This window comes from Oncorhynchus kisutch, linkage group LG1, assembly GCF_002021735.2.
Source record: "Oncorhynchus kisutch isolate 150728-3 linkage group LG1, Okis_V2, whole genome shotgun sequence".
NCBI classification, from domain to species: Eukaryota; Metazoa; Chordata; class Actinopteri; order Salmoniformes; family Salmonidae; genus Oncorhynchus; species Oncorhynchus kisutch.
Genome location: NC_034174.2, coordinates 65,123,118 through 65,147,303, shown reverse-complemented (window position 1 = coordinate 65,147,303; position 24,186 = coordinate 65,123,118). Strand labels below are relative to the sequence as shown.

The 24,186-nt window shown below is 43.2% G+C and overlaps 1 protein-coding gene across 7 annotated transcripts in view; it reads right to left on the bottom strand.

Annotated features, from left to right (window-relative positions):
• Positions 1–24,186, bottom strand: part of LOC109889410 (regulatory-associated protein of mTOR) — a 178,069-nt gene that overhangs the window by 136,142 nt on the left and 17,741 nt on the right. For all 7 annotated transcript variants that reach the window (XM_031829912.1, XM_031829923.1, XM_031829914.1 and 4 more), the window contains exons 3-4: positions 22,093–22,195; positions 14,553–14,635 (exon numbers count right to left, since the gene is read on the bottom strand). In XM_031829912.1, coding sequence (XP_031685772.1) covers positions 14,553–14,635; positions 22,093–22,195 — 186 coding nt within the window. The remainder of the gene's footprint in view (positions 1–14,552; positions 14,636–22,092; positions 22,196–24,186) is intronic.

Genomic DNA, 24,186 nt, shown 5'->3' with positions numbered 1-24,186 from the left:
CCCAAGACCTAACAAGTTTCAGAACTCCCGCCTGACTGACGTGCCCAAAGTAAACTGCCTGTTACTCAGGCCCAGATGCCAGGATATGCATATAATTGGTACCATTGTATAGAAAACACTGAAGTTTGTAGAAATGTTAAAATTATGTTTGAGACTATAACAATTGATATGGTAGGAGAAAATCCAACCGGAAATCATTTCTTTTTGAGATCCCATGCTCTTTCAATGGAAAGCTATGGTCCCTATGCAGCTCACAGATTACAATTCCTATGGCTTCCACTAGATGTCAAGTCTTTGTTAAAAGTTTCAGGCTTGTTTCTTCCAACCGAGGAAGAGGAGTTTTGGTACTGGGAGTCACAGTTGGAAATCAGTCTGTCGATGCGCAACGAAGAGGATGGGAACCTGCTAATTTTACTTTTCTATTGAACATACTTCCTTCCGTATTAAATATTATAGTTTAATTACATTTTAGGGTACTTGAGGATGAAATAAAAACATAGTTTGACTTGTTTTAACAAAGTTTAGTGGTAGCTTTTTGGATTCCTTTGTCTGCATGTTGAACTCGAATCGATGGCGCCAACCGACTTCTTGGGATTATAAAGAAGGATTTTATCTAACAAAAGGACCATGCATGTTGTACCTGGGACCTTTTGGATTGCAAATCAGAGGAAGATTTTCAAGAAGTGATTATTTCATCGCTATGTGTGATTTTATGTAGCCTTGGTTTGAATTGCGCGCCCTCCAATTTCACGGGAAATTGTCGACGGGTGACGGGAAGCCTAGCCCTCGGAATGTAGCCAAGAAGACTCTAAGCTGTAATCGCTACCAAAGGTCCTTCAACAAAGTACTGAGTCGAGGTTCTGAATACTTATGTAAATGTAATTTAAGTTTTTTTATTTGTGAAACATTTGCAAATGCAAACGTGTGTGTAGTTTGAGGGGAAAACAATTTATTCCATTTAGAATAAGCCTGTGGAAAAGTCAAGGGGTTTGAATACTTTCCAAATGCACTGTATTAACTTTAGATCCATCGTCCCAGAACTGTCCCAGTCGGTTTTGAACATTAAAAAAAATGTGTCTTATGTTTCCTGGGACGACAGGACGCCCTTAATTTCAAGTTAGGCCCAATTACGGTATAAGCGTGTATCCGACGGTTATGTGTAACCGGTGTGAAATGGCTAGCTAGTTAGCAGGGTGCGCGCTAAAAGCGTTTCAAATCGATGACGTCACTCGCTCTGAGACCTTGAAGTAGTGGTTTCCCTTGCTCTGCAAGGGCCACGGCTTTTGTGGAGCAAAAGGTAATGATGCTTTAAGGGTGTCAGTTGTTGATGTTTTATTTATTTATTTATTTATTTTACCTTTATTTAACCAGGTAGGCAAGTTGAGAACAAGTTCTCATTTACAATTGCGACCTGGCCAAGATAAAGCAAAGCAGTTCGACAGATAAAACGACACAGAGTTACACATGGAGTAAAAACAAACATACAGTCAATAATGCAGTATAAACAAGTCTATATACAATGTGAGCAAATGAGGTGAGAAGGGAGGTAAAGGCAAAAAAGGCCAAGATGGCAAAGTAAATACAATATAGCAAGTAAAATACTGGAATGGTAGTTTTGCAATGGAAGAATGTGCAAAGTAGAAATAAAAAAATAATGGGGTGCAAAGGAGCAAAATAAATAAATAAATTAAAATTAAATACAGTTGGGAAAGAGGTAGTTGTTTGGGCTAAATTATAGGTGGGCTATGTACAGGTGCAGTAATCTGTGAGCTGCTCTGACAGTTGGTGCTTAAAGCTAGTGAGGGAGATAAGTGTTTCCAGTTTCAGAGATTTTTGTAGTTCGTTCCAGTCATTGGCAGCAGAGAACTGGAAGGAGAGGCGGCCAAAGAAAGAATTGGTTTCGGGGGTGACTAGAGAGATATACCTGCTGGAGCGTGTGCTACAGGTGGGAGATGCTATGGTGACCAGCGAGCTGAGATAAGGGGGGAGTTTACCTAGCAGGGTCTTGTAGATGACATGGAGCCAGTGGGTTTGGCGACGAGTATGAAGCGAGGGCCAGCCAACGAGAGCGTACAGGTCGCAATGGTGGGTAGTATATGGGGCTTTGGTGATAAAACGGATTGCACTGTGATAGACTGCATCCAATTTGTTGAGTAGGGTATTGGAGGCTATTTTGTAAATGACATCGCCAAAGTCGAGGATTGGTAGGATGGTCAGTTTTACAAGGGTATGTTTGGCAGCATGAGTGAAGGATGCTTTGTTGCGAAATAGGAAGCCAATTCTAGATTTAACTTTGGATTGGAGATGTTTGATATGGGTCTGGAAGGAGAGTTTACAATCTAACCAGACACCTAAGTATTTGTAGTTGTCCACGTATTCTAAGTCAGAGCCGTCCAGAGTAGTGATGTTGGACAGGCGGGTAGGTGCAGGCAGCGATCGGTTGAAGAGCATGCATTTAGTTTTACTTGCATTCAAGAGCAATTGGAGGCCACGGAAGGAGAGTTGTATGGCATTGAAGCTTGCCTGGAGGGTTGTTAACACAGTGTCCAGAGAAGGGCCGGAAGTATACAGAATGGTGTCGTCTGCGTAGAGGTGGATCAGGGACTCACCAGCAGCAAGAGCGACCTCATTGATGTATACAGAGAAGAGAGTCGGTCCAAGAATTGAACCCTGTGGCACCCCCATAGAGACTGCCAGAGGTCCGGACAGCAGACCCTCCGATTTGACACACTGAACTCTATCAGAGAAGTAGTTGGTGAACCAGGCGAGGCAATCATTTGAGAAACCAAGGCTGTCGAGTCTGCCGATGAGGATATGGTGATTGACAGAGTCGAAAGCCTTGGCCAGATCAATGAATACGGCTGCACAGTAATGTTTCTTATCGATGGCGGTTAAGATATCGTTTAGGACCTTGAGCGTGGCTGAGGTGCACCCATGACCAGCTCTGAAACCAGATTGCATAGCAGAGAAGGTATGGTGAGATTCGAAATGGTCGGTAATCTGTTTGTTGACTTGGCTTTCGAAGACCTTAGAAAGGCACGGTAGGATAGATATAGGTCTGTAGCAGTTTGGGTCAAGAGTGTCCCCCCCTTTGAAGAGGGGGATGACCGCAGCTGCTTTCCAATCTTTGGGAATCTCAGACGACACGAAAGAGAGGTTGAACAGGCTAGTAATAGGGGTGGCAACAATTTCGGCAGATAATTTTAGAAAGAAAGGGTCCAGATTGTCTAGCCCGGCTGATTTGTAGGGGTCCAGATTTTGCAGCTCTTTCAGAACATCAGCTGAATGGATTTGGGAGAAGGAGAAATGGGGAAGGCTTGGGCGAGTTGCTGTTGGGGGTGCAGTGCTGTTGTCCGGGGTAGGAGTAGCCAGGTGGAAAGCATGGCCAGCCGTAGAAAAATGCTTATTGAAATTCTCAATTATGGTGGATTTATCAGTGGTGACAGTGTTTCCTATCTTCAGTGCAGTGGGCAGCTGGGAGGAGGTGTTCTTATTCTCCATGGACTTTACAGTGTCCCAGAACTTTTTTGAGTTAGTGTTGCAGGAAGCAAATTTCTGCTTGAAAAAGCTAGCCTTGGCTTTTCTAACTGCCTGTGTATAATGATTTCTAGCTTCCCTGAACAGCTGCATATCACGGGGGCTGTTCGATGCTAATGCAGAACGCCATAGGATGTTTTTGTGTTGGTTAAGGGCAGTCAGGTCTGGGGAGAACCAAGGGCTATATCTGTTCCTGGTTCTAAATTTCTTGAATGGGGCATGTTTATTTAGGATGGTTAGGAAGGCATTTTTAAAAAATATCCAGGCATCCTCTACTGACGGGATGAGATCAATATCCTTCCAGGATACCCCGGCCAGGTCGATTAGAAAGGCCTGCTCGCAGAAGTGTTTCGGGGAGCGTTTTACAGTGATGAGTGGCGGTCGTTTGACCGCTGACCCATTACGGATGCAGGCAATGAGGCAGTGATCGCTGAGATCTTGGTTGAAGACAGCAGAGGTGTATTTAGAGGGGAAGTTGGTTAGGATGATATCTATGAGGGTGCCCGTGTTTAAGGTTTTGGGGAGGTACCTGGTAGGTTCATTGATAATTTGTGTGAGATTGAGGGCATCAAGTTTAGATTGTAGGATGGCTGGGGTGTTAAGCATGTTCCAGTTTAGGTCGCCTAGCAGCACGAACTCTGAAGATAGATGGGGGGCAATCAGTTCACATATGGTGTCCAGAGCACAGCTGGGGGCAGAGGGTGGTCTATAGCAGGCGGCAACGGTGAGAGACTTGTTTTTAGAGAGGTGGATTTTTAAAAGTAGAAGTTCAAATTGTTTGGGTACAGACCTGGATAGTAGGACAGAACTCTGCAGGCTATCTTTGCAGTAGATTGCAACACCGCCCCCTTTGGCAGTTCTATCTTGTCTGAAAATGTTGTAGTTTGGAATTAAAATGTCTGAGTTTTTGGTGGTCTTCCTAAGCCAGGATTCAGACACAGCTAGAACATCCGGGTTGGCAGAGTGTGCTAAAGCAGTGAATAGAACAAACTTAGGGAGGAGGCTTCTAATGTTAACATGCATGAAACCAAGGCTATTACGGTTACAGAAGTCGTCAAAAGAGAGCGCCTGGGGAATAGGAGTGGAGCTAGGCACTGCAGGGCCTGGATTCACCTCTACATCGCCAGAGGAACATAGGAGGAGTAGAATAAGGGTACGGCTAAAAGCTATGAGAATTGGTCGTCTAGAACGTCTGGAACATAGAGTAAAAGGAGGTTTCTGGGGCGATAAAATAGCATCAAGGTATAATGTACAGACAAATGTATGGTAGGATGTGAATACAGTGGAGGTAAACCTAGGTATTGAGTGATGAAGAGAGAGATATTGTCTCTAGAAACATCGTTGAAACCAGGAGATGTCATTGCATGTGTGGGTGGTGGAACTAATAGGTTGGATAAGGTATAGTGAGCAGGACTAGAGGCTCTACAGTGAAATAAGCCAATAAACACTAACCAGAACAGAAATGGACAAGACATATTGACATTAAGGAAAGGCATGCTTAGTCGAGTGATCAAAAGGGTCCGGTGAGTGGAGAGGTTGGTTGGTGATTTAGACAGCTAGCCAGGGCATCGGTAGCAAGCTAGCATAGGATGGAGGTCTGTTGTTAGCTACCTCTTGCGTTCCGTCAGTAGATTAGTGGGGTTCCGTGTGGTAGAGGGGATTAATCCAAATCACACAACAACAACAAAAATAAAAACAATAGATATAGTTATAGAGGCCCAAGAAGAAAACATAATAATAATAATAAAAAATTAAAAAAATATATATATAAAAAAAAAAATTGTCCGATTGTCTATTCAGATAGCAGCCGGTAAGACAGCTAACGGTTAGCAGGCCGCAGATGGGCGTTCAGGTAACGTCGCGACGGAGGAGCCAGGCGAATAACTCCTTCGGGTAGATAACGTCGGCAGTCCAGTTGTGAAGGCCCGGTGGGGCTCCGCGAAAGCGGAGCCCCAATGTGTGTAAAGGGTCCCTGGTTCGAGCCCAGGTTGGGGAGATGAGGGACGGAAGCAAAACGGTGACATGTGGATTACATTTTTTTTAAACGTCATAGCCGGGAAAAATATATACACTCACAGACAGGCCAGTTTTTTTAGGTACACCACTCCAGTCACAAAAATGGATCGCGCCTACAGACAGTGAGTCACGAGGACATGGCTTGCTATATAAAGCAGAGAGTTATGCAGTTAGTGTTGGAATGAATGTTAGAATGGGCAAAACAAGTGACCTAAGCGAATGACCTTAAACCTGTATTCGCTATGTCATTATGGGGTACTGTGTGTAGATTGCTTGGGAATTTTTAGAATAAGGCTGTAACAAAATATGGAAAAAGGTCAAGGGGTCTGAACACTTTCTGAAGGCACTGGAGAGTATTGCATGTATGGTTGAAGTCGGAAGTTTACATACACTTAGGTTGGAGTCATTAAAACTTGTTTTTCAACCACTCCAAATTTATTTTTGTGCGAAAAGTGCAAATCCATCACAGAACAACGGCAAAGGGCCTTGTGAAGATGCTGGAGGAAAACAGGTACAAAAGTATCTATATCCACATAACCTGAAAGGCCGCTCAACAAGTAAGAAGCCACTGCTCCAAAACCGCAATAGAAAAGCCAGACTATGGTTTGAAACTGCACATGGGGACAATGATCGTACTTTTTGTCCTCAGCTCTGATTAAACAAAAATAGAACTGTTTGGCCATAATGACCATTGTTATGTTTGGAGGAAAAAGGGGGAAGCTTGCAAGCCGAAGAACACCATCCCAACCGTGAAGCACGGGGGTGGCAGCATCATGCTGTGGGGGTGCTTTGCTGCAGGAGGGACTGGTGCATTTCACAAAATAGATGGCAACATGAGGAAAGAATATTATGTGGCTATATTGAAGCAACATCCAGACATCAGTCAGGAAGTTAAAGCTTGGTCTTAAATGAGTCTTCCAAATGGACAATGACCCCAAGCATACTTCCAAAGTTATGGCAAAATGGCTTAAGGACAACAAAGTCAAGGAATTGGAGTGGCCATCACAAAGCCATGACCTCAATCCTATAGAAAATGTGTGGGCAGAACTGAAAAAGCATGTGCGAGCAAGGAGGCCTACAAACCTGACTCAGTTACACCAGCTCTGTCAGGAGGAATGGGCCAAAATTCACCCAACTTATTGTGGGAAGCTCGTGGAAGGCTACCCAAAACATTTGACCCAAGTTAAACAATTTAAAGACAATGCTACCAAATAATAGAGTGTATGTAAATAAAAAATAATGTTAAAGACTACCGAAGGGTTGCAAAAAATATATATATATATATATACATTTTTTGCAACCCTTCGGTGTATATATATATATATATATATATATATATATATATATATATATATATATATATATATATATATATATATAGATGTTTTGCTTTTGAACAGCTATTAGTGACTCCAGTCATTTGGCAGGCTAATTAGAGTAATCCAAAATTCATGACCGTCACAGTCCTATTCAAGCCTTGCCTAACACACAAATTACAGTTTTGTACACGCAAAGTTAGAGCCCAGACAGATCCATCCACAGTCATTTACACATAGATAGAATAACTTTAGATTAAGTTAAGCGTAGGAAGTGAAGCAGCATTCATTTCTTTGTCCCTAGTCCCATCCTGTCTTCCTGTGGGTCTCTCCTCCTGCTCTGTAGTCTGTATCCTCTCCATGGCTGGGCTCCAATGGGTCTTGCCAAATGACACACACAAGACAGACACGGGATCGCTCACACACGCATGCGGCCGGCATATTTTACTAATAGTGCCACACTGGCCATTTGTCCCTGAACATCGCTGACACAGAAACATGACTAGAGCAGCAGCTGAGAGATGAGTCACTGAAACTGTGGAGAGCAGCAGGACAGCCAACAATCATTACACAAAACACACAATTACCATCTTCTGCCTACCACACACACACAAAATCAGGCAGCGGACACACAAACTCACTCATACCTATGCCCCCCCCTGCCAGTTCTGTCATAGAAATCTGTAATAACCCAATCCACTTTCATTTGTTCTGTCAAACTATTCAGCCTGTTCATCACTTTTATGACATGGAGCGAGCAGTCAAACCCCTCCCACAGTCATACACAGTCACACACACACACTGCAATGGTGTCACACAGCCCTCACTCACTCTACTGAGATGATGTGAGGTCTTACTAACAATTGTCACTCGCGGTCAACTCACATGACACGACCTCCATCTCACGCCTGCCTACACAGGAGAGCACACTGCCACTCACTCTCAATAATTATTAACAGGCAATAAAATCAAAACGTCGACCATCATATGTCTAATGTATTTGCTCAAGGCTATTGACCAGTCCAACAGTACACAGAAAAATCTATGCTCCGTCTCTTCAATGTCGGCCCTGGGGGGCCCAAACACTTCCGGTTTTCTTAATCTCCTTCGAACCAGGGACTTATTTCAGACCTGGGACACCAGGTGAGTGCAATTAACTACCAAGTACGAGAAGAAAAAAACAGAAGGACCAGAATTGAACAGACCTGGTCGATAGGAATGTGATGAAAGAAAAAAAAAGAAAAAGTGCCTTTGAGAAGACCACTGATGGACAACCTGGATTCTATATAAATCTTTGCGTTTGACTATTATTTGTATTGTTTTTCTATAGCTCACAAATATACAGAGACCAAAACATTAAGGACATCTGTGCATTCCATGACAGACTTACTAAGTGAATCCAGATGAAAGCTATGATCCCTTATTGACGTCACTAGTTAAATCCACTTCAATCAGTGTGGATGAAGGGGAGGAGGCAGGTTAAAGGATTTTTAAGCCTTGAGACATGGATTGTGTGTGTGTGCCATTCAGAGGGTGAACGGGCAAGACAAAAGATTTAAGCACCTTAAACGGGTTATGGTAGTAGGTGCCAGGCGCACCGGTTTGAGTGTGTCAAGAACTGCAACGCTGCTGGGCTTTTCACACTCAACAGTTTCCTGTGTGTACCTAGAAAAAGGTACAACAACCAAAGGACATCCAGCCAACTTGACAACTGTGGGAAGCATTGGAGTAACCATGGGCCAGAATCCCCGTGGAACGCTTGACACCTTGTAGAGTCCATGCCCCGAATTGAAGCTGTTCCGAGGGCAAAAAGGCGTGCAACTCAATATTAGGAAGGTGATCCTATTGTCTTGTTCACTAAGTTTACATTTCAAAAGGGGATCAATGTACTGTACTAGAACATACAAATCGACACTTGATCTGTACTAAACGTTTGCGACCACCACCACCAGATCATCTATAGATCTCTAGTCGTCTTTCCTATGATATTTATGAAGGTGATCAGCAGGCAGAGAGCTGATCGATACTGCTCTGAACTGGCTCCTCTCTCTCCCATAGGGATCCCATTGCCTTGACCGGAGCCTCAGCTCATTACCACGTTGTTTATAGAGACGATCTATGGATCGGCCACTGACCAAGGGAAGTAGACAACCATACATCTTCCTGTGTGCCAAATGCCCCCCCCCCACCCCAATCCAGAGGGGCTGGTAGGAAATCTCCACATGTTATATGCTAGTTTCCCCTAGCTTGAATACTTTGTGATGTCCTGCCTAAAGGGGTAGGCAAATCATTGAGCATTGGGAGAGGGAACACCATCTCTGCATGTGAAGATGTGAATTCCCCTTTGTTCTGAAGATATTAGCATTCCAAATGTTAACTCCTCTCTGTATTTGGCCAGACAATCATCCACACCATAAACTATGGAACGTGAGTTAGACTGTCAAGATCACTTGAGCTCAGTCACCCAACACCTCATCCCTTTCACGCGCTGTTCTCTCTCCCCCGCTGAGATCTCAACACAGTCCGGGTAATAAAAGAGAATCTAAAACCCAATCAGGAGCAGTGTTTTAGAACACTGATAAATAATGTAGAAGGCGTTCTACTGGACAGCAGGGACTCAGATCTACAGCCAGTGCCAGTGATCGCAGAAGAAAACTGCTCAAAGATAGAAAGAGAAAGTTACGGGGGAGACCGATGGGGAGTTAGAGAAAGGGTGAGAGAGAGCGGAAGAGTAATTCAGGCATGCAGAGAAGTCATACCGGCTCTGCTCAGCCAGTCTTCTCTGCCACAGGGCTGTTAAAAAGGTAATGGCATTCTGACAATGTTGCTGCTTTTAAAAACAGGAGCTTTCATCTCAGCCAGTGGAGAGGAGAGGGGAGAATCTCCACTATGACATGTGGCACAAATCAATAATTCTAACCAACTGTCTCGTGAGAAAGAAAAGGGGGAAGAGGAATGCATGATATGAAAGAGGGTGAGAAAGTGCCATGGGATAAAAAGAAAGGAACATGAAAGAGACAGGAAGGGTAGGAATAAGGCAAACGGGGACAGAAAGAGAGAACAGAGCAAAGAGTGGCTTCAACACAGATGAGACGGTCATGAAACTGAATGCGGTGCTAGTTCTCAGTTGAATCCACATCCACAGTATAACGGAACTGGTAACTCCTTTAAGTCAAAAGACTGGTGAGCAAACCACAAGTGAGCAATTGTAATCTGTGCACTGACTAATCTGTCATGTTTTACCCTTCAAAGCCAAGAGTTAAGCAACGCCTGGCAGTTGTTATGCAAGCTGTCACATTTTGACGGCAATACAACGTTGATACAAACATGTAGGCTACATCATTATCGATTGCATAGGAGTCGTGCAGCGCCAGCACAAATCGAGCTACAGCAGCAACCGCCTACTATGCACATAGCTGTGGGAGTGTGGGGAGTTGCACTTCTCCCTTCTCTGCCATTAGCGGTGGTTGGTTTGTGTATAGCAGTGAAGAAGAAATAAAATATTAACGAGGGCCCATTAGGAAGCGGGGAGCAGGTTAGCTAGGTGAGGATGAGCTCTAGAGGAGAGGAGACTAGTACAGCAATGCACCCACTGAACCCAATCAGAGGCAGAGCAGAGGCCCAACACCGGGTTAGTGTGGAGGCGAGATATCGAGGAGGACTTTGAAGATGATTAGACGAGATGCGATGAAAGTGTCAATCCCAGTTCACCACAGATGGTCGTCTTTGTGTGTCACGTGCGAGTGGGCTTGTTAGCATGTGTATATTTGTCTGTACGTATGCGTCACAGGAGGTTGGTGGCACCTTAATTGGGGAGGACGGGCCCGTGGTACTGGCTGGAGCAAAATGGTATTAAATACATCAAAACACATGGTTTGATGCCATTCCATTCACTCCGTTCAAGCCATTATTATGAGCTGCCCTCCCCTGAGCAGCCTCCACTGATATGAGTGTGTATCGCTGTGAAAAGTATTGAATAGGAAAGGAATAGCATATAGGTAGGACATGTACAGGTATAGAAACTGCCAACGGTTTTGGCCCAGGCCTCCCAGCGTCTGTGAGTGTCTATTTTGGGCCTGTGTGGCAGTCAGTCAGCGTGGGCTGGCGGGGTGATAGATCATGATGAGATTAGCCCCTTGTCCCTCTGCAGTGCCGCCGTGCCAGGAGTCTGGTGTCACTTTCACTCAGACTCTTTATCAATAATGAGCAACTGGCAGCATGCTTCGCTAGCACTAGGTCAGGCTATGCTAGGCTGCTCTTGGATATGCCATGATAGCCAAGGGGACCAAATAGGCCTAAAGTGCACCAGTACAGCCATTACGAAGTATTGTAGTTTAACATGTTACATTGCTAATTTAGCCCAACGCTACGCTAGGCTAATGTAATACCCAAGCAAGGGTTTAACACACAGCCATGAATGTATAGCTAAATAGGTAGATACACTGGTGGGACATATGTGGCTAAATCTGTTACAGTGCACTAGCTACATTCCAAGGGAACCAGAGACAAAAATAGGTAATGTAAATAATTTACAGACCAGAGGGACAAATGTGGGATAATGTGCCATAGCTGGGCACACTACGGACTCCAAGCCAGGAAATGTATAGTCCATAACACAGTAGTCCATCAAACCATGCTCTTGTCCAACTGTAACACTCCCTGAGAGAGCGACAGAGTAAAGACTGGGCTCTGGGCAGCAGCCAGGTCAGTATTTTGCCTTCTCTCAGTGTTCTGTGACAGTGGCCAGGAGGGTCAATGAGCAAACAGAGAGAGAGACATGACAGGTTAGTCTGGCACTGGAGAAAGTCCCTCCAAACATGGGCAGTACAGGCCCTGGGCTTGGAAGTAACTGATTAAGTACCAACGATGTGGCCATTCTAGTTTTCAGAACACGGGAAGGAAGACAGTTGACTTTGTACAACAGGGTTGTACTCACATTGTGGTTCAGGTTATCATTGAAAGTCGAAAGTGAAGACTATTAGTTACAATGGCTACATGTAGTAGCCGGAAGCTTACACACACACACCATAGCCAAATACATTTAAACTCAGTTTCACAATTCCTGACATTTAATCCTATTAAAAATTAGCTGTCTTAGGTCAGTTAGGATCACCACTTTATTTTAAGAGTGTGAAATGTCAGAATAATAGTAGAGAAGCTTTTATTTCAGCTTTTATTTCTTAAAAAAATATATACATTTTTTGCAACCCTTCTGTAGTCTAACATACTTTTTATTTACATACACTCAATTAGTACTTGGTAGCATTGCCTTTAAATTGTTGAACTTGGGTCAAATGTTTTGGGTAGCCTTCCACAAGCTTCCCACAATAAGTTGGGTGAATTTTCACCCATTCCTTCTGACAGAACTGGTGTAACTGAGGCATTTTGCTTGGGTTCATTGTCCATTTGGAAGACCCATTTGAGATAAAGTTTTAACTTCCTGACTGATGTCTTGAGATGTTGCTTCAATATATCCACAATTTTCCATCCTCATGATGCCATCTATTTTGTGAAGTGCACCAGTCCCTCCTGCAACAAAGCACACCCACAACAAAGCCACCCCCGTGCTTCACAGTTGGGATGGTGTTCTTCGGCTTGCAAGCCTCCCCCTTTTTCCTCCAAACATAACAATGGTCATTATGGCCAAACAGTTCTATTTTTGTTTCATCAGACCAGAGAACGTTTCTCCAAAAAGTACGATTTTTGTCCAAATGTGCAGTTGCAAACCGTAGTCCGGCTTTTTTATGGCGGTTTTGGAGCAGTGGATTCTTCCTTGCTGAGTGGCCTTTCAGGTTATGTCAATATAGGACTCGTTTTACTGTGGATATAGATACTTTTGTACCCGTTTCCTCCAGCATCTTCACATGGTCCTTTGCTGCTGTTCTGGGATTGTTTCGCACTTTTCGTACAAAAGTACATTCATCTGTAGGAGACAGAACGCGTCTCCTTCCTGAGCGGTATGACGGCTGCGTGGTCCCATGGTGTTTATACTTGTGTACTGTTGGTTATACTTGTCTACTGTTGTTTGTACAGATGAACGTGGTATCCTCAGGCGTTTAGAAATTGCTCCAAAGATGAACCAGACTTGTGGAGGTCTACAATTATTTTTCTGAGGTCTTGGCTGATTTCTTTTGATTTTCCCATGATGTCAAGGAAAGAGGTACTGAGTTTGAAGGTAGGCCTTGAAATACATCCACAGGTACAACTCCAATTGACTCATACTATGTCAATTAGCCTATCAGAAGCTTCTAAAACCATGACATCATTTTCTGGAGTTTCCCAAGCTGTTTAAAAGGCACAATCAACATAGTGCATGTAAACTTCTGGCCCACTGGAATTGTGATACAGTGAAATAATGTCTGTAAATAATTGTTGGAAAAATTACTTGTGTCATGCAAAGTAGATGTCCTAACCGACTTGCCAAAACTATAGTTTATTGACAAGAAATTTGTGGAGTGATTGAATAACGAGTTTTAATGACTCCAACCAAAGTGTGTAAACATCCGACTTCAACTGTAAATGATACTGTATCTTGTATATTTAGATGCATCTAAAATACAAGGTTATTTTAGGTCCAATTTCATTTTCATGAACAAACAGTGGTTTTGACATGAACCCAGAGTCAGAGCGTGACAGGTAAGAGGGTAAGTTCAGCTCAGTGCTGGTATTATTAGTTACAGCATACAGAGAGGTCTGTGGCCAGAAGTGGTCTCTGGTCTGTGGCCTAGCAGTAGGCACAAGTCCTGAGGCTGAAAGAGACTGAATGCTTTCACACTCCCCCGCTCCTTCTCTATCCCACCATCTGGTTCTGACCTCTGGCTCACTCAGCCCACACTCAGCTGGTCTGTTTCACTCTCACTCTTCACGCTCTCCTTCTCCTTTCTACTTACTGTCCTTCCCACGCTCAAATCTCCTTTCCATTCCATACTTGTCACATACTCATGCTCTCTGTGCTCCCCCCCTGTGTCAGTGGGTGTTTAGGAGATACAGGTGAGGGTAGCCCCAGCCATCTGCTCCAGCTCTGAGCTCTTAGCCACAGACAGGTTACAGACATGAGGAGAGGCCCTTGCTCACCGCTGGGGAAGGATAGCGTTAGCCGCCAGTACACACGCTCGCTCTCACATACACAAACTTTGTGAACTCACACGCACACTGTACACAGAATGCCAGTACACTCCATACACACACAATATCCTAACTATAGGATAAGTTTGCTGTAAGTGTCTAACATATCAACACTAAGGGCACTAAGTTAGTTATGGGCTTACACAGCCAACGCAACTTCACTTCAGTGACACCACAAACACACAACTCCACTTCAGAAAGAACAGATCCAACTACTCAGAGAGCCAATACAGACACTGAGAAAAGGGACGCACAGGTGGGGGGGTGGGACGGTGAGTGTAGTGGGATGGTGTGTGTAGTGGGGGGGTGGGACGGTGTGTGTGTGTGTGTGTGTGTGTGTGTGTGTGAGAGAGAGAGATGGTATGTGTTGGTGTGTTTAAGTGCGTTTGCTTATGTGCACGCGTGGGACACATAGCTCCAAGCCATATAGGAGCCAGTCTAGAGACTAGCGAGACAGGGATCCACAACACAGTACGTACAGGTACAGACTGGTGTGTGGGGGTGGAAGGTCACTGAGGTGGGAGAGGGAGAACATGGGGGCCATGTGAACTCACTCACCCGGGGCTGCCAGTTCTCGTACTGCTTCTGCAGGTTGGCTCCGATGGTCTCCAGGGCTTTCTGTGGACTCATGGACAGAGGGTCTGGAGGAGAGGAAACACAGACACCTCATTATCATAGACAGACAACACTAGACGTAGGTACAACCAGCACAGGGTGAAATGTTCTGTCCACAAAACATTAGTGAAATGCAGAAAAATGACCACATCGCTCATAATACTTGATCTGATATTTACCGAGAAACATTGCTTTTCAAATCAAAGTTTATTTGTCACGTGCGCCGAATACAACAGGTGTAAACCTTAGAGCCTGTATGTAAGCATTTCACTAACTAATGGTGCCAAAAAAAGGTGTGTGTGAGTGTGAAGTTAAGTAAAGAAATAAAACAGTAGAAAAAAAATGAAAAAAAGAGTAGCTATATACAGACACCTGTTAGTCAGGCTTATTGGGGTAGTTTGTACATGTAGGTATTAAAGTGACTGTGCATATATGATGTGCAGAGAGTAGCAGAAGCGTAAAAAGAGGGGTTGGTGGGTGGGAAACAATGCAGATAGCCCGGTTAGCCAATGTGCGCGAGCACTGGTTGGTCAGGCCAATTTAGGTAGTATGTACATGAATGTATAGTTTAAGTGACTAAGCATAAGATAAACAGAGAGTAGCAGCAGCGTAAAAGAGGGGTTGGGGGCACACAATGCAAATAGTCCGGGTAACCATTGGTTACCTGTTCAGGAGTCTTCTGGCTTGGGGGTAAAAACTGTTGAGACGCCTTTTTGTCCTAGACTTGGAACTCCGGTACCGCTTGCCATGCGGCAGTAGAGAGAAGTGTCTATGCCTGGGATGGCTGGGGTCTTTTAGGTCTTTTAGGGCCTTCCTCTGAAACCGCCTGGTGTAGAGGCGGTGGATGGCAGGCAGCTTTGCCCCAGTGATGTACTGGGCCGTACGCACTACCCTCTGAAGTGCCTTGCGGTCGGAGGCCGAGCAATTGCCGTACCAGGCAGTGATGCACCTGGTCAGGATGCTCTCGATGTTGCAGCTGTAGAACCTTTTCAGGATCTCAGGACCCATGCAAATATTTTTAGTTTCCTGAGGGGGAATAGGCTTTGTCGTGCCCTCCTCACAACTGTCTTGGTATGTTTGGACCAATCTAGTTTGTTGTTGATGTGGACAACCAAGGAATTCGAAGCTCTCAACCTGCTCCACTACAGCCCCGTCGATGAGAATGGGGACGTGCTCGGTGCTTTTACACTGTTCATGAGATGGGAAGGTAAAAGTCAAGTAGATCCGAAGTAACAGATCAGATAGATCCCAATAGTTCCATCACAATGAAGCAGAGATTCAGTTGAGACAGTTAACCCAATAGAGAACCAGTATCACAATCCATTGCCATTTGTTTAGTAGGGCTGTTTCTCTTATCAAATTAAACTACATAACACTGAGAAATCTCCCCAGCGCTTTGGATTGAAATATTGACAAGAAGAAATGAAATTGTATAAAGCACAGCGCGCATTATAGATTCTGAGATATCAAATTCTACCCACAATGCAGACAATCACATTATTGATTTAAAAATTACCGGATGTATTGACAATATGCATATTCAGGGACAGACCATTTTTGGGGGAGAAAAGTATATTTATTGATAGATATATTTCCAGTAGCCAGCAAGCTAAGGAAATAATAAATGTATATTGTGCAGTGTAATGCAACTGCAGTGAGCAAACCTTAGACAACCCTAAAGTAGGATGACGGATCTGTAAAACAAAGGAAGGAGGAAGAGGGTGGGGTGAGGAGGAAAAGGGTGGGGTGAGGAGGGTCAGAGAAGAAGGATAGCTAATGATTGTGCATTTAGGGTTATTCTACAGTTATCTTTAAATAAACCGTGATCTGATGATTGACAGGTTGCATTGTCCCCAGTAAAAGTCTACAATGAAACCGGAGCAGCCTGTCAGATGTGTCTGCTTTTTTGAATGTGTTAAATGGTTCCTTTCATAAAACACTACCATCGAACGGTCTTGAGTTGTTCCACAGAGTTTCATGTGGTTTCAGTTTGTCAAACCATCTGTGGAGGCGTATTGTTTAATTATTACTGTCATTTTGTCTGTCTGGTTTCTTCTCAGTCTTATATGCTGTTATGAGATTACTTACAAAACTTGGATGTAGAACTGGGCAATACGGTCATAATATTATATCACTATATATTTCTAAGACAGGATGACTGTATTTAATGTTTTGGAATAACAAAAGCTCTAAATATGCTTCAGGAGGAGTGCATGATCCTAGTGTGGCAACAAATACATTCTAAGTGGTTTTAAAATGGAGCTCTCGCTTTTCCGATTTTTTTGTTGCTGCATTTTCATACATTTCTGAATTCCCTTCACTAATTTGTTAGAATTTCCACAATGTTAAACATTTGTTTTTACTTTGTATGGTTCTGTTTTGTGAAAAGGTCACTTTTCCTTTATCAGAATAATTATTATTATTATTCTCTAACCAGGTTTCCATCTAACCTTTTTATGAGAGTTAAGTACATGTCGAATAAAAAAGATTCACGAGATGTGTCTGTAAAATTAATTATGTGAGAAATGGTGGTGGAAACGCTTTGTGCAAATATTGATATAATAACCATCATATTTTCTTGACTGCTACCGCAAGAACTGGTACCAAACCCAACTGCAGTCCCGCAATGTTATTTTAGGCATATGTGACACAGATCACTTGCCAGCCATGATCCCCGCAAGGCAATATCAAACGCACAAAAATTACTTAGGAAATAGGTGAGATTTCCAGAGATTCTCACACGGCCCTTATATTGTATTACTTGGCTGTATCAGCCAATATGCTAGATGGCTGGCCCTCGCTGGCCCTCGCTACATATTCATTGCCAAACCCACTGGCTCCAGGTCATCTACAAGTCTCTTCTAGGTAAAGCCCCACCTTCTCTCAGCTCACTGGTCACTATAACACCTACCCGTAGCACACGCTCCAGCAGGTATAGCTCACTGGTCATCCCCAAAGCCAACACCTGCTTTGCCTGCCTTTCCTTCCAGTTCTCTGCTGCCAATGACTGGAAAGAATTGCAAAAAAAAATTATATTATCTCCCTCACTAACTTCAAGCATCAGCTATCTGAGCAACTAACCGGTCGCTGCAGCTGTACACAGCCCATCTGTAAATAGCCTTCCCAAATACCTACCTCACCCCCATATTGTTTTATTAACTTTTTTGCACACCAGTATTTCTACTTGCACTCATCTGCACATCTATCACTTCAGTGTTAATTTGCTAAATTGTAATTACCTCGCTACTATGGTCTATTTATTGCCTTACCTCCTTACTTCATTTGCACACACACTAGGTAGATTATTCTATTGTGTCGACTGTACTTTTGTTTGTCCTGTGTTTAACTGTAGTTTTTTGTTGCACTGCTTTGCTTGATCTTGGTCAGGTCGCAGCTGTAAATGAGAACTTGTTCAACTGGCCTACTTGGTTAAACAAAAGTGAAATACATATATTTTTTTATTAAAATATTTAAAGAAATAGAAATATGGATGATCAATATTCCAGACAATATAGTAAACTATAGCCTAATCATATGCCTATTTAGGAAGTACATTTCCTTGGAAAGACAACTGCCCCGTGCTCGTCATCCCATGTATAGACTATAGCCTACTATTTAAATGAGACCACACGGGCACCTGATCTCACAGGTATGGCTACAGAACTGGAAGCAGCAGGAATGATGACAGCGACACCTGCTACGTTTTGCGTAGCCCTATAGGATGTAGCCTACCTTCTAGGACAATTTGCAGGCAGAGACAAATAAAACGGGTAATCAATACTCGCTCAGCATAGTTTGAAGATTAAATGTGTTGATTGCACTTTGACTCACGTTGGTTGAGAGCCCTCCACTTCTTTCCATTATCAATATGTATTTAGATACTGTAGTAAACAAGTCTAATCATATTTAAGTTCATTTCATATTCAATTTAACCATGAGAAACGAGATTCTCTGATCTGATGAAACCAAGAGCGAACTCTTTGGCCTGAATGCCAAGCATCATGTCTGGCACCATCCCTACGGTGAAGCACAGTGGTGGCAGCATCATACTGTGGGGATGTTTTTCAGTGGGACCGGGAGACTAGTCAGGATCGAGGGAAAGATGAACGGAGCCAAGTACAGAGAAATTATTGATAAAAACCTGCTCCAGTGTGCTCAGGACCTCAGACTGGGATGAAGGTTCACCTTACAACAGGACAACGACCCTAAGCACACAGCAAAGACAACGCAGGAGTGGCTTCGGGACAAGTCCCTGAATGTCCTAGAGTGGCTAAGACAGAGCCCGGACTTGAAACCGATCGAAACTCTGGAGAGACCTTAAAATAGCTGTGCAGCGATGCTCCTCGTCCAACCTTGACAGAGCTTGAGAGAATCTGCAGAGAAGAATGGGAGAAACTTCCCAAATACAGTCGTGCCAAGCTTGTAGCATCATACCCAAGAAGACTCAAGGCTTTGTGGCCACTCCACCATAAAGGCCTGATTTGTGGATTGCTGCAGAGATGGTTGTACTTCTGGAAGGTTCTCCCATCTCCAGAGGAACTTTGGACCTCTGTCAGGTTTCTTGGTCACCTCCCTGACCAAGGCCCTTCTCCTCCGATTGCTTAGTTTGGCTGGGCGGCCAGCTCTAGGAAGAGTCATGGTGGTTCCAAATGTCATCCCTTTGAGAATGATGGAAGCCAATGTGTTCTTGGGGACCTTCAATGCTGCAGAAATGTTTTGGTACCCTTCCCCAGATCTGTTCAGCGACAAAAATCATGTCTCGGAGCTTGACCGAAAATTCCTTTGACCTTTCCAAATCATGCCCAATCAATTGAATTCACCACAGGTGGACTCCAATAAAGTTGTAGAACCATCCCAAGGCTGATCAATGGAAACAGGATGCACCTGAGCTCAATTTGAAGTCTCATATCAAAAGGGTTTGAAACTTTTTTTTAAGTACATAACTTATGCAAATATATAAACTAGAAAACATTTCTAAAAACCTGTTTTCGCTTTGTGATTATGGGGTATTGTGTGTAGATTCATGAGGAAAACATCTTATTTAATCCATTTTAGAATATGGCTGTAATGTAACAAAATGCGGAAAAAATCCAGGGGTCTGAATACTTTCTGAATGCACTGTATGGTTTTTGAAGGTTGGCTGAATTGAGTGTGTTCTTTTATCTCAGCATGTCTAAAGATTCTCCCTCCTCCCCGGTTTGTTTGCTTGGAAATGTTGATACTTAAACTTAAGAAACTGTAACCAAGCATTTATAGGGGCTAAGAAATGCATTGCCATTAATTGGAAGGTTGGTTATCCTCCGACAATGTCAAGTTAAGTATCACTAGATGTGATTTATTACAAGACTAAGGCTACACTGAATAACTTTTACAAGGTCTGGATGCCTTATATGGAATACAGTTCGACTAAAGGAGTCTGTATTGAAAACATGCCCACATCAGGGGAGATACTTATTTAGGCAATCCCTGGTTGCCGTCCTGTGAGTTGTCACTCGGTCCTTGGCCTAACACACCCGAAACCAACACTGAATGTTTCACTAAGATCCTAAAACTGAGTGGAGTGTGACTGAACTGGGAATAAAAATATAGGTATAACTGAACGGGGAAGAAATTGTGTTGGGAGAGTTATTGACTAGACTGGTGGGGGGGTCGGGGTGCAGGCGATTCAGGCTGGCTGAAATTTGATTAAGTGGATGTCTTTATATTTTAGTCACGAGTTGCTCATTTGTTAGGCTATTGGTTAAAGGTGAAACAATATTTATTATTGAATTACCTTTGATTTAGTTCAGTCTTATTAATCACTTACCTAGCTTGGTGACTGAGGGCATTTTGGCTTACTTTCGGTTCTAAAGAGACAGCACATTGGATTGTGTAAAAAATGCAGGAATTAATCTTCAAATGCCTGGCCCACTTCTAAAATAGAAAGTAGAGCCCCTGGGTTATTTTATTAAAGTGAAACAATGTGTCGGTTTGCTGCTTTCATAAAATCATGCATAGCTGATCTTTATATGGCCTAAAACCAATGTGTTCATATGGGCAGAATATTAGGCTATAGCACACTGAACTTTTATCAGTCATGAAATTAGAACATTCCATGAAACAAAATGACCTTGGTGAAATACCGACGTTTCAATTAAAAATGACTGTCACATGAAAATAAAAAAGTAAAACTTTGTGATTTTAGAGACAAAGTAACAGCCTATGATTAGGCTCAGAGGAAGACCCAAACAATTGCCAAGGACTCCAGCCACCCTCATCATAGACTGTTCTCTCTGCTACCGCACTATATATACAGACTAAAGATCTACCCGAGAGTCAACTTGAAGGCAAGGGCATCTTTTAAAACTATTTTGATACTCACCTCATGTCTTGACAATATGAATGAGAAAGTAGTCCATTTCGTTTTGAAATCAGTAGTGATCTCTCCCATTTCCAATATAAAAAAAATATGCTTGAGAGATTCACAAGTCTATAACAGTGCTGCCCTACCCTGGCTGGCAAGGAATAATAAGCACAACCTTAAGAACTCTATTTGAAGTATTTTATTATTAACTTGAGATTCTCACCAAGACAGGCAGACAGTCCAGACAGACAAACAGTACACAATAATAATATAGGCTATTTTAAGAGATTTAAGAGAATGAATGCAAATGTATGCTGTAAATGAACAATAACTAGGCCCAATCTATCAACTACCAGATATGAATAAATGGGTTGGATGGATGGCTTTGATTGTCCAGCAATCTAATTGCAAATCATTCATATGCTATTAATACAAATATTATTCTTAAAAAGATCTTGCTACCTTCAGCATTCATTATTCTTGGAAGAGGTCAGAACAAGCAACAGGGAAGTCACCAGAGATTCATAACCAGGGGCTCAGCCCTGAAAACCAGAGACTAAAGGGGTACCGGCAAATCATTGTATTTGTGGGTCTGATAAAACGACCCATGTCTTAAATGCAAGAGTGGATGAATACACAGATAGTAAGCCTGCAATAGGAGGAGGAAATTCTAGTCCACCAACTTTCCAGGAGCATTCACTTATCCAAAGTCCTGGTGATGTCCCTGACAAGCAATGGAAACCGAATGGATCCTCTTCGTGCTTCCCAAAAATACCCAAAAATACCCTGGCGCATGAAGGCTACATTTACAGACAGAAATGACACTGCAAATAAGTCCTTCTGGAAGTGCATCGAATATAATGTTTTCGAATACAGAGGTCGCGTTATGCTCACTGACGGGGTTATCTCCAAGTTATACTGGATACGCAGTTCTTTCAGCGCCCGGAACATCAACTAGATGAGCTCAGGACTTTCAAGGTAACATGGTTTGGGGAGAAGGTTGGACACATTAGAAGAAAGCCAATATTTCCCATAGGTATGTCTTGTTTAAGATAATAAGGGCTTTATTATGTGTGTGTGTTTTTTGAGTATGGAATAGGTTGTGCGTGTGTGTGTGTGCGCGTGTGTGTGTGTTCTTACCGATCCAGCACTCCAGTCTAGCGCAGGGTGACGTCTTGACCACGTCAGGAGGGTCCACCCCCACGTTGAGACACAACACCAGGGCCACACTCACTGTCTTCATCTGGGGACGACGACAGAGAAGTCAATACACATGCCTCTGAACACACTTTATTGGGATTATTTCTCAGATAAACCCATGCACTCATATACAGAGTGAAGAGACCTGTTTATTTACATTATTTGGGTGAAGGATGTTCACATTTCACAGAGGCGCTCAGACTTGACTCCTCATACACGCACTACACAGCTCTGGGGCAGGCATCTGACAACAATGTCAGCCTCTTGATTGTCCTTCAATTTAATATCAGATATGCATCTTTTCCTTTCAAGACGAATCAACGTGTATCGAGGGGCAACATAGCCTAGGTTTTTTGTTCTCCCACTTTCCTCTGGTAGTAGACTTTTATTCCGGTAAAACATCATTTTCAACAGCGCATAGATAACAACCTAGCAAATGACATTGGTTGTCACTCTACTAATAGCATAATATCACACAAGCCATTTTAGCATTTGAATGATCAGGAAGATCAGGAACAGGCCGCCTACCTGGCAAAGCTGGACACGGTGCTCAGTTTGACTAGGCTACTGACATTGCCTTGGGTTGTGACTCAGTTACAGGCTTAGTTCCACACTGAAGGAGGGGACGCATCAGTTGTCCCAATAAGAGGTATTTTCAGAAGGTAGAAAGAATGTAATGTGAGCCAAAAATAAAGTGAAATGGCGATTGAATCGATTTTCTGGCCGATGCATGCTACATTTCTACAAACAATCTTTAATTAATATCAATTAATTATTGCAATAATGATACCGTCAGCCCAGCAGTCTTGACCGACTGTTAGGCTGAGAGTCTAGCCTTTACAGACGATGTACAGTTTTTATATAGCTGATACCAAGATTGCTTAGTCAGTCACGTCTAACCTTCCCATAAGCCACCTTGGTTATCTACACAGGATGGTCTTTTACTTTGTCTCATCTTCCTGGCAACTGGGAAACTATGAGGCATTGTTCTTAACTGTTCCAGGCTCTCTCTAGAGTCACGCACACCACATCTTGTCTACAGAAAGCTAGCTTTTAATCACCAACACAAATCAATTGTCAGCTTCAAGCTATCTCTAGTAGAACCCATGTCCTCAACACCCAGACTAGCTGCAGGGTGCTAGAGTGGAGACCATAAAACACAGCATTAGCAGGACAGAAATATCTTACTGTTCGTTAAGTAAATAATTGTTACATAGCCAACAAATAAGGTGAAAGCTTAATTTTTCCCCTCACAGGTCCAACTTGTATAGTTGAATTGTTACCTCCCTATCCAGCACCATATTTTACAGTAGGGATGAGGTATTTCTCCATATGAATTGTTCTTTCAAAGGCTAAACCCACCGCTGGTGTGCGTGGCCAAAGACCTTTATTTTCGTGTCATATGACCATAGCACCGGTGCCAATCTAAGTGCCAATGCCGTTTAGCAAACTCCAGGCGGTGCCATGGTCAGATGACATGGAAATGGAGCTCTTTGGCCACGCACACCATTGGTGGGTTTGGCCTTCTATTTGTACACACACAAACTCCCGCAGGTGTCCAACACGGCAAAACTTCAGCCCCTTGTTTGTCCTTCAAATATTGGGAAAAAGTGCTCTTGCGATAATTAGTATTTTTCATTACTTGAGGTGTCCTGAGGTAAGATCGTTTTTTTGGACAGCCATACACACTATTTTGACCTTGCAATCTGGCATGGATGGATCCATTGGCAGGTCTGTATAGTTGGCATAGCCTGACGTGACTTTGCAATTCTGAACCACTGAGTGCTGCTGACCTGATCTGGAGAGTGAAGCGCCATGTTGTCTATCAACAAGACTGAGGCTGGGTCCAACACTATGCCAAGCACTAGACTATAGAGAACACACCAAAAGAGTTCTGCTTGGAAAGGAGGGAAGAACTTAAACTTCTCTTTGAAGTCTGTAGACTGTCATGACTCCAATACAAGTCACAATTCAGTGTATATGTGCTTTCTGTAATAAAAAGAGATGTTTTAAAATATATATTTTTTAAAACAG